The 11,217-nt window shown below is 38.0% G+C and overlaps 2 protein-coding genes across 2 annotated transcripts; both read left to right on the top strand.

The window, feature by feature from the left end:
- Positions 1–1,093: 1,093 nt before the first annotated feature.
- Positions 1,094–6,128, top strand: LOC131768576 (adenylate kinase 2, mitochondrial). The gene is made up of 7 exons (XM_059084300.2): positions 1,094–1,343; positions 1,569–1,614; positions 2,123–2,199; positions 3,010–3,123; positions 4,049–4,143; positions 5,016–5,088; positions 5,792–6,128. The coding sequence occupies exons 1-7, from the start codon at positions 1,179–1,181 to the stop codon at positions 6,008–6,010; spliced, it is 789 nt and encodes a 262-aa protein (XP_058940283.1). The 5' UTR covers positions 1,094–1,178; the 3' UTR covers positions 6,011–6,128.
- Positions 6,129–9,111: 2,983 nt separating this feature from the next.
- Positions 9,112–10,278, top strand: LOC131768569 (rho GTPase-activating protein gacFF-like). The gene has a single exon (XM_059084291.2). It carries the CDS (start codon positions 9,327–9,329, stop codon positions 9,924–9,926), a length of 600 nt encoding a protein of 199 aa, XP_058940274.1. The 5' UTR covers positions 9,112–9,326; the 3' UTR covers positions 9,927–10,278.
- The last annotated feature ends 939 nt before the right edge of the window (positions 10,279–11,217 follow it).

Below are 11,217 nucleotides of genomic sequence, written 5' to 3'. Positions count from 1 at the left end.
AACCAACCTCGCCCTCAGGTCCTTTCTCTTCTTTCCTAAGGAAAGTACACAGGCTGCGATGCCATTGTAGGACAAAGGGGGGGGGGGGGGGGTAGGTCTCGACAAATTGAAAAATTGCGAGGTTTTGTATCGATTGCCTCTCGACCACTGAACCTGTGTGAGCTTATAGTAGGGACTAAGCAGAAAATTTTCTCTCGCTCACAATGAGAAGAAAGTGATCGATACGAAGTTGCCGTGCGTCTGTTCAGTAATAGATCACAGATGACGTCAAAATGTGGTAAGAACAAAAAAATGGCAAACGAGGGGCAGCCGAGTGTGTCACTGATGTTCTTACCACATTTTGACGTCCTCTGTGATCTATTACTGAACAGACGCACGGCAACTTAGAATCTATTTGTTTTATATAATAAAGAATTAAAAAAAGTTTTGATGATGACGTCATCTATACGTCATCTATACTTCATCTTCTATCTTACACCACGATGAACAATAAGAACATATTTTATTACAATGAGTATATAATGTAAGTGGCCATAATAAAAAGGTTTCTAAAGCTGACTTTCCGAGCGTCAGCCCTTCGTCAGAGCGAAAAAACTCGGAGTATCGGTGTATCTGTATTTAAAGTATTAATCGACTAAATTCCCTCCCATCATTTCCAACATTAACTTTCTATGATTCTTTCGACGTGTTGCTGTCCCATGATCCTGCCGAAATCAATTTTCACTATTACCGTTTGGAAAAAATTAATTTTGTTTTATAAGACAGTTTCTGGTAATTTATTTTTTTTGTATTTTTACACGTTACATTTACGATCCCGCTTGCTGAAGTGGTGAAGGTTTTTTTTGCTGCACTAAAGACAAATGCATTCAGCTAGATTTCAGTTTAAATTTACGATTTAGTGAACTATTTGTGCAAATTTTGCTGCGAATCTTGCATGAAAGTGGTATTGTTTACTATTACTTTGTATCAGTTTGCTTTTAATTGGAGAATCCTTCGACTCCTCAGTCCGATTCCAGGTTCTGCTTTTCTATTTTTCCAGCGTCATTCAGTGCGCATGTCGTAACGTGGAGGCCACAGTTCGGTAGATCGCCCTTTGATCTTCTGTAGTCCGTACCGTGGGCCGTTTCGTACGGTGTAGTATCTTTGGCTATAAATAATCCCTCATTTACCGTAATAAAATGGCCCCACCGGGAGATTCGCAAACATTTTTTAAGGCCGAGGGTGGAAGAGGACAAACTAGTCCGAAAGAACTTCAAGAAATGGTTTCAAAAGCGACTCAAACTGTCAAGAAAGGAGTGAATGGGATTTTACTTGGCCCGCCTGGAGCTGGTAAAGGAACACAGGTTTGAAGATTCCGTATTCGGTTTTTCGACATTTTCCGTGGACCTTAAGAGATGAGTCTACTCTGCCTTTACTCATTGGCTTGTTTATATTTTGCTTGTTTTGTTTCTTGTAGTTTCTTTTTTTTTTTTGCAACATTACCGTACGATCTTTCGTAAGGCTTCGATGATTCGTCTTACTGATCATAAACAATATTGCATTAACGCGTTGTTGGTTTCTAACCTCAGGCACCTAAACTGGCTGAGAAATATTGTGTTTGCCACTTAGCAACAGGTATGATTTTCGTTTAACAAATAGGTCTCAACGTTAATTGTTGAATCACGATCAATTGGCAAATTCACTCTGATTCATTTCCTCTTACGATAACAATAAACCGGAATTTAACCCTGCCACTACAGGATCTGAATATCAATTGTCCTCGTTATGTGCCTTACTTTTCAAATGATTTTAGCCTTGAAAACTTGTGATGGAGCCTTGACTTTTGAAAGGAAGAGGTATATTATACTCTTTCACTCCCAAAGTCTCATTAGTAATCTTCCTTACTGTCTGCAATACAGTTCCTATAATGTTAGTTACAAGAATTTGGATTCGAATCAACTAATAATCCCCTTAGTTATAATTTCTTTATTCTCATGAGGTGTCTGCTTGATATTGTGTAAATATTGTAAGGAGAAGTTCTGTCTTTATCACTCATTGCAGTCCATGTGCTAAAATTTTTAATGAAACAAGTGAACACACAGCTGTCAGCCTAGCAAAACAGTGTTCTGCTTCCAATTTTTAGGTGATATGCTGAGAGCTGTTGTGGCATCTGGTTCCACTTTGGGTAAAAAAGTCAAACAGGTTATGGACTCTGGACAGGTAAGGAAGACCTCAGATCATGTTCAAAATGTCTCTTCTCAATGTGAATTAGCCATTGAAATAACTGTATTGATACTGAAACACTTTTTTTGAGGCATGTATGTGTAGCTTTTACAATGGAAGAGTCTTTTGGGAAGCCAGGGGCACAAAGAAAGCAAAAGTCGTAGAACAGAAAGAACAGATTACAATATGTAGTTATGAAGCCCACAAAATATTAAGTGATTGAGGGCAGAGGGGTGATGATTATCCTTGCATGGTGTTTGCAGATGCTAAGTTCAAACTTAGTCTTTTAATTTGTACTGTCTGACTTTCATGTATGTTTTAGTATAAGTTGGAGGAGGAATTTAAAGATTGATATACATCAATTGATTACTACGGGGTCATAAGTTGTTTAAGAAACTACCAACAAATTAAAGGAAAAAGCAGAGGAAGGTTTGATACTTTTTCTGGAACCTCTCCATTTCACCAGGTCTCCATGACAATCACTGATTTGGATTGTACTTCTCTTGTGTCCTCTGTACAACAGAGTGACCATCAAAGACAACAAAGTAATCCTTGTCCTCACTGATATTGGTCCTTTTTTCCTGTGTCCTCTGTGCCACAGACTGACCATAAGGCCACTTCTTCTCTTTTTTGTTACCCAGACCACTTTATGATTTTATTATGATCATGGCTGCATGGTGGTTTGTGTACAAAGCACTAGCAATGTGGCACATAACCCATCAGTACCTAGTTACATTCTGCTTAAGTGTTTGATGAAATACCTTATATGTTTTTTTATTTATGATTCTTTCCACCCCACATTTTCAGCTTGTTAGCGATGCTCTTGTTGTTGAACTGATAGATGACAACCTTGGTAAACCTGAATGTGCAAATGGATTTCTCCTTGATGGATTTCCAAGAACAGTGGTTCAAGCTGAAAAGGTAGCTACATGTGCCTTGTTCCTTTTCAGATATCTCTTGTAATTCTTCCCTCTAGTTGCTGTGTATTTATTTTTAATTTAGTAAGTTGCTTAAGTGGGGATTAGTATTCAAATGTGTAGTGTGCTCATCCAGGAGAGAGTGGTCCATCAGAGTGACTCGTGTTTCTGCAATTTGAGTTTAGTTCATCCTGAAAATGAACATTTGTCAGTGAGTTACTGTATATGTACATCTTCATGTTTGTGAAAACTCATGAATCCTTTCATTCCCAAAATCTCTTTACTAATTTTCCTTACTGTTTGCCATGGTTATAAAATACATTTTGTTGCTTTGTTATTTTTTATTGACTGTTGTAAATTAATGTTTTCATGTTATTTTGTTTTGTTTCCAATAAAGTTTTGTGTATTACATGTAAAAAAAAAATTACTGTTTGCCATACATAGCTTATGGTTTTAGTTCTGAGAATTTAGTATTGGATCAAATGATAATCTTCTGCTTGATATTTTTTTAAATTTTCACCACTTGTCTGCTTAATACTGTATTGATACTGTGAGGAGAAGGTATGTCTTGGCCACATCAAGGAGTGGAAGGATTAAGAGAACACAGCGGCATATAATAGCCCAATGGAAATTTGGTACTGTGGCCTCTGTGGGATATGGAGGGCCCCCCTCTTCAGGCCCTACTCTACTGATACAATATCTAACCTCCCCTAGCAATTATGTTAGGTGTTGGTTTTAGTGTGCATGTACAAGCACATTTGTTTTTTGAAAAAGCTTCATGATAAAAGTACCTGTGCCAAACTTGAAGTAATTGTTTCACCTCATTTTGAAGTTATTCCTCTATATTTTTTTATCTCAATATTTTTATATTTTTGTACATGTACCTTCATGTGAAATGAATGTCTGATTTAATTTTGTGTTTCCTCCAGCTCGATGAACTTCTTGAGCAGAGGAAGACAGGACTGGATGCAGTAGTAGAATTTGGAATTGATGATTCTTTGTTGGTGCGACGTATAACTGGAAGGTAGGGCAGCTCATTCATTGGATCATTTGGTTTCACTGGAAAATTTGGTATTTTACAGGTTAAGGGACATTACGCAGATTGTATTCTAATACATTGTGATTGATAATCCATGACATTTCATGATGTTCAGATGTTTTCTACCTCTTTTAGTTTTCAACTGAAGTTTAATCATGGCCTCTTTCATTGGAAATTTTATTTTTAGTCAGTCTCTATGACTGCGCATTACCTCTCCTATGTTGCATGGCTTCCTTGGCATCATGTAGAAGAACACGACTCTTGTACAGTAATGTGCCACTAACCTGTAAAATCCCTATGAAGGTTATTCCTGACCCATACTGCTCATTACCTCTCCTATGTTGCATGGCTTCCATGGCATCACGAAGAAGAACACGACCCTTGTACAGTAATGTGCCTCTAACCTGTAAAATCCCTATGAAGGTTATTCCTGACCCATACTGATACAAACCCTTAGCATTAACCCTTTCTCTCCCAACATAGCTTATATATTTAGTTCTGGGAATTTAGTATTGGATCAAATGTTAATCCCCTAATTGATATTTTTTCTATATTCTTATCACTTGCGTACTTGGTATTGTATTGATATAGTAAGGAGAAAATGTATCTTGGTCACTGCTGGGAGTAAAAGGAGTTTAAAAATCATTATGTCATTTGTATCTTGCTCAGTATTAATATATATTTGTTTTCTTTTGGTTATGGTTTCCTGTAAAGCTTAATTTTTGCTGAGTATTGTCATTGGATTGTGTTTGTGTGTTTTGTTCATGTTCATGTACTCAGCTCTCATGCGTAACATCTGTAAAAAGATAAAGGGCAATGGATTATAGCATTACTTCTTGTGTTTCTTTACCTTTCAGATTGCTTCATAAACCTAGTGGCAGAACTTACCACAATGAATTTAACCCACCCAAGAAACCAATGACTGATGATGTATGTTATTATTCACGAAAAGAAATTGAAAAAAAACAAACAAAAAAACAAAAAAAGGGAAAAAATAACATTCTAGCACATGATCCATTTTGCACACTTACATAAATTGTATCCCAGTGGGAGGTTGTTAGTAGGATAGTTTGCTACATCTCTACATGTTTTGCCCTTTGTGGTTTGTGGATGGAATACTACAGTGCATTCTGTTGTGTTTTCTCATGGCCCACTTTCTATATGTGAAATTTGACTTGTATAATTTTTTGGGACCTATTTGTACCCCTGGATAAAGAAAGGGACTGTGAGAGTGAATTGTCTTGCCAACAAAGCTGTATGGAAGGGTCCTGTATTACGTATAATGCATTTCTCAATATCAGCTCATGGGTTTTCATCCAAAATGAATCTGACATGATATTTTCATTTCTATTTAATCAGATTCAGTGGCATCAGTTGCTCCTTTTTTAGTTTTCTTTATATTTTGTTTGTTTGTTGGTTGTTTTTAAATTTTAATTTACTGATTGATTTATTGGTCAGTCTTTGCAGAATTATAGGATTTATATTTAATCCTGTAGACATTCAGATCCATTTAAACCAAACAGGAGTCTTCACAAAAGAAAGCCTTCCAGGTTTCCTGTCCATACTACTCCATTAGCTTTGATTTCGATCAGCGTCTTTGTTAAAATTAACACGAGCACATTGTCGTTTCCAGATCACTGGTGAACCTCTGGTTCGTCGGTCAGATGATAACGAGGCCACTCTAACAAAGCGTTTGGAAGCTTATCACAAGCAGACATCACCGCTGGTTGATTATTACAAGAAGCGCGGACTCCATTCCAGAATCGATGCTGCTGAAACCCCGGATGTTGTTTTTAATAGTGTTCTGAATGAATTTGAAAAAGCTAGAGCTCGGGCAAAGAAATTTTTTTAAGGGCGAATCTTCTTTCGGGTTTCAAAATGAATTAGGTGGTAATTTACTTAGGAAAATCATATAATGTTTTCTTGTTACTTATGAAATGTGTGCAGTAATAAATTTCCGTAGGAGTGTATTCAAAGTGAGTTATGGTCTTTTTCCAGGATATCTTTGGATAAATTAACCTTGAGCTCCAAGAAATGATTAACATGTTACTTCTCCCTACAATAACCATATATTATCCAGCACATAGGTGGTGAGAATATTTGATGTATCAGGTAGAAGTTGCTATCTTGATCTAGCAGCAACTTCTTGTAACTAATTTACAAGGAAAATTTGCAGCAGCTAGAGGGGAGAATTAACAATCAGATCTTGGGAGTTAAAGGGTTAAATCAGCACAAAAGATAAAGATTCTCAAATTCGCTACCTTGTGATTCCTCATGTCCTGTATTTCTTTCCTCAAAAACAAAACAACGCTGTCTTAACATCACAGTAATAGAGATCACCTCTCTTCCTTCAACAAACTTCTGTTTATCAGCCTTTTTTTCTGCCATAAGCGAATTAAAAAGTCAAATTACTGCCTTATTCCAAATCTCGGAAAGTCCATTATTTTCTATGCCTTACACTTCGCCCGAGAATTTGGAGGTGTATTTAAAGCGCATTGCCCGGACGAAAAGTCTCTTAGTTTCCGTAAATCGTCTGTCCGACAGTGTATTGTGAATGTAAGGAGAGGTAACACACATCAGTGGCAGGGTTAAAGGCTCCATTCTCTGTTCGGGGTATTTTTAGGTGAGAGATAAATTTAAGGCAATCTTTAGAGAATTGAGGTGTACATCTTGGGAGTGACACGACAGCCAAAGTTTTCTCGGGTGGCCAGCTACGTGAGGAGGGGGGTATTGGTGTTTGTGGTGTTGCGTTAGTACTGTGAATAAAATCCATCGTGGCGGTGTTGCGCTCATCTCAAATCCTAGGTGTTGTGGTTTGCGACGAGACGCCTAAAATTATTTGCGTTGTTGAGGTTTCTTGTCTAGTCAACTCCTCTGTAGTGCACATGTAATTGTTGACCCTGTCAATCTCCACGTCAGAACTAAATTTAGGTCAGCGAGAAAAATGCCGATTAGTATGTAAATCGACTTTATTCACCCATTGTATGAAAGTGCGTTGTATGGCTTAGGGATACGTTTATGTGGGACTAATTAGTGTCAAAAAATCGTGCACGAGTACAAACCGGTGTCGGCGTCGATGTTTCATCAAGTTTTCGAGCGGTGATGCAATGTTTCTAGGCACCTTTACCTAGGATCCTGCATTTAAGTCTCTAGCTGACACAACATTTGTTCAAAAGTTCCGTATTCGCTACTGTCGAGATCGTGTTTAAGCGCTCGTCAGCTCAATTTCGTGCCGGAAGTCTGCTGTCAATGCCGAGCCTGTGTACACCTTTCAGTCGTTAGCTTCCTTGAAATTTACATTTCAGAATTAAAGGTTCAGACAGTAAAAATTAATTTTTCGATAGGGAAAATACCCTGACTGAATTTCGAACGATATGTTACGCCATACAGTATGGGAGGAACGATGGCAAACGGCAGAGCGAAAACATGCGAGAGGCTCGGATTAGTATTGGGTTTATCAAAATTATTCTCTATGGCCGTCCCAGTTCTAATAGTTATTTTTAAGTAACCTATTGTCCTCACTTCACGTCAGAGGAGCCGTCTTCGTGCACCTTTGCGATCGCGGAGGTTCAGGTCGAGACCGGAGGGGGTGGATAGGAGATAAGGAGTGTCAACCGCACATCGCCAGTTCTCGCGCCTTGTTCAAGGTATCCAGTGCAGAAAGACGACGTGTTCACGACACTTAATAGTGAAGTCAATGAATTGTTAAGAAAACTACTCCCTGTTTGGCAGCACTCACCCATCCAGAGCATATGAAATAAACGAGCGAGCTCCTTCAACTTCACAGCCAGCCCTCCAAGAGGTCATTTATCTTGCTGAGATGCGTTCTCTTTGTCACATCATCACCTGAGGCTACCGACATTTCCCAGAAAGGAAATGATCTTAAACATGGTCTGAGAACAAATAAAACCACCGCTGTTTAAAATAAGAGAACCAACGGAAGTGACCTAGTTTGGTTACAGAAGTTATAGAACTCAACAAGAGACTGTTATGATCTGGTTAATGATCCAATATGCGTTATTGTTTTGACAGGACTTTGCATAGCTTTATTTAGTGTTTCAGTGTCCATGAATTCGAAATTAATTATAACGTGGCATTCAAAAAAGTTTTTCAAGAAAGATTTTTTCCATGAATGTAGCTAGAAAACTTTTTATTGAAAATGCATTCTTCAAAGATTGACCCCTGATTTTCTGTAAGAACGTTGGCTGGCGAGTTTCTTTTCTTTCGTGTTTTTTAAATTTTTAAATTTTCTCTTTTATTTCGTGTTTTCGCACCGCCCTATCCATCTTCGATAACTAATCATTCCCTACGTCAAAGAAATCAGGAAAAAAAAGTCAAAACTGATTTTTTTCGTCCTCGATGTCATAAAACGATTAGCGGCTCGCCGGTCACCGTGACGGTCAAGGAGAAGATGAAACTCTTCAGTGTGTGACTTCCGATTGTGTTGCGTTACTAGCACGGAATAAACTTTCATTGTGATCTCCTCCATCAGACGCATTTTTTCAGCCTTGAGTCACGTCCGCGATTCGGTACGTGCGGTCATGCTCGAACAAACGCGCTGTAGCCGTGAACAGAATAGAGAAGTAGTTTCACAATACAATAGGACAATCTGGGTCACAGCGTGTATCATGTTTCACTTTTCTTGAATGAGAAATCATCTGACTTTTGGACCGGGGAATATAAAAATAAAAGTGACGATTATACCAGCAGTCTAAATTTGTCCACTTATCGAGGAAGGAAAAGTATACTTATCTTGGAGAAAAATATCGTTTTAAGTCCCTTCCAATATTTTTTTTTGGTACTTTATCGGTTTTCAGGATCTGCCCTGCGAGTAAAATAGGACGAAAGCTCTTGTGAAACGAATCAATCAAGCGGAAACCGGAAGTGACATTTGCTTATGTTTAATCCTCTGACGTAAATGGAATCTCCATTTATAGTTGGATTTACTTCAACAGACTTCTATATCCCTTGGACAATTACACAGTCAGGAGTTTCCGTCGAAATCAAAGGTGAAACTTTGTTGGTTATCCATCCTGACCATATAAAAGCAGTGAGATACTCAAGGATTTTCGCACATTAATCTGTAAACTTGTACGGATCGTCGTAGAAACATTCAGCTTTGAAATATTCCATTGATCTGAGTTCAAACAATCATTGTTCAGCGATCCATGGCCATTTTAACGACCCGAGAAGCGACGCTAAAAGAAGGGTACCTTTTCAAACAGAGTAGAACTGTTTGGAAATTATGGAAAGCACGATTTTTCATCCTTAAAACGACTGGTTTGTTCTATTACAAGAAGAAGAGTTACTGCACCGGTCTGGCGCTTGGGGTGATATCATTGAAAGACATTTCAATGCAAGTTGACGAGGTTGGCGATCGAAGGAGAAAGTTCTGCCTAAAGATTAACGCAGATGGGAAGAACTTTTCTCTTTGTTGCTTTTCCGAGGACGAAAGAAACTCGTGGATGACAGCCATATTAACAGCTGTTACATCGTATGTTATCAACCATTACGAAGGGGCGAAAACCGACGAGATCAGTTACATGACAAGAGGTAAAAGTCTATCGCGCTCCAAGTCTTTCGATGCAATCACTGGCGCAAAGCTTAATCCTCCGAAAGCTTCAACCCTGAGTACCAGCGCTACTGATCTAGATCGCATAGTGTTGCGAGATGCGAAGTCAACTCCGCTTCCGAAAAGAAAGCAAAAAGCATTCTCCCATTGGGATTTCAAATGGAGAAACAGCTACATAAGCTTTGACGTGATTTGATCGGCGAGAGAACATTACATTTTTTTTATTTAGACGAGATTGCATCAGTGAATTAAATTATCAACTGAAATACAGGTCATATTTTGTACATACATTTTGGATGATTTTTTTAATCCGCAAGGAAAGAAACATTGACGTTTTTAAGTGTACGGATAGAAACCACAAGTTAAGTGCCGGAAGTTGCAGTATTTGTGTCGGCTTGGAAAATATTGTACCTACGTTCCGTTTGTAAAGAAACCTGCTCGAATAATAGCGATATCTGTATTAATGATATTATTGTAAATAGTATTTCTTTTTGTAAATAACGATATCAGAAATGTTTTAATATATGCTGATTACATGATTTGATACATAATAAAAAAATATCTATTTAGAGCTTTTTGTTAAATATTTGCGGACAACCTATGACGTGCTATGAGATATTTTATACTTGACGTATGCATCGTTTAAAATTAACCGTTTATATCCATAGAGCTGAAGTAATCTGCCATACATTTGACTTCATAATCTTTTTAACAGAGTCAGATGAAGCCTCTTCCAAATTTGTATACAGACAAGCACAAGCTCAACGATCACGTTTTACATTCTCAAAACTTCGGAAGTTGATGTATTTCTGATCTTGAAAGAAAAATTCAGCTTTAACCGTTGGCTTGAAATTTTATGCGGTCATAGGAAGACTCGACAGTGTGGGCTTTTCTGAGAATTTGATGCCAAAGGTGAAGTATTGACGTTCGATTGCTGATTATCCCCAAATTAATAGGTTTGATTCAGAGGTATGCCTCGATTTCAAGTTGCCTTTAGTTCGGAAATTAAGCCGAACTCTAAACGGAACTGAACTTAAACAAATGATCTAGTTTTGTGAATGATTTTTTTTTCTGCGCTACATATGCACGAAAAATGAGCTAGTCTTTTTCCTGATTGCGAATAAAAAGTCTTTGTTATCCAAAGCTTCGGGGAAGGTGACTGAAGGAAGCGCAATATTTTCCCGTGAAATCGTTCAGTCTCGCCCACAAGGCTGGAACGCTTTTTTTTTTTTGGCGGTATTCTCAAGTGGTTGAAATCACTAAGTCATCACTAAGACAACAGTGGGAACGCCTTTTACGAGAAAGTACTAGGTCTGGAAAATCTCTCATCCAGCGTAGGAAATATTCCGCATGCCGTAAAGTCCACTGTCTTACGAAATACAAAACTAACCACTATTTGTTGTAGGAGGATTACTTCATGGTATTAACGTGTGCAACAAGCATTTTATCACCGTATCCATCGATATCGGCAAGTGTTTTTAAAATCA

The sequence above is a fragment of the Pocillopora verrucosa genome, chromosome 5, assembly GCF_036669915.1.
Source record: "Pocillopora verrucosa isolate sample1 chromosome 5, ASM3666991v2, whole genome shotgun sequence".
Taxonomy (NCBI): domain Eukaryota; kingdom Metazoa; phylum Cnidaria; class Anthozoa; order Scleractinia; family Pocilloporidae; genus Pocillopora; species Pocillopora verrucosa.
The sequence above is the reverse complement of the archived record's forward strand: the minus strand, read 5'-3'. Positions and strand labels throughout refer to the sequence as shown.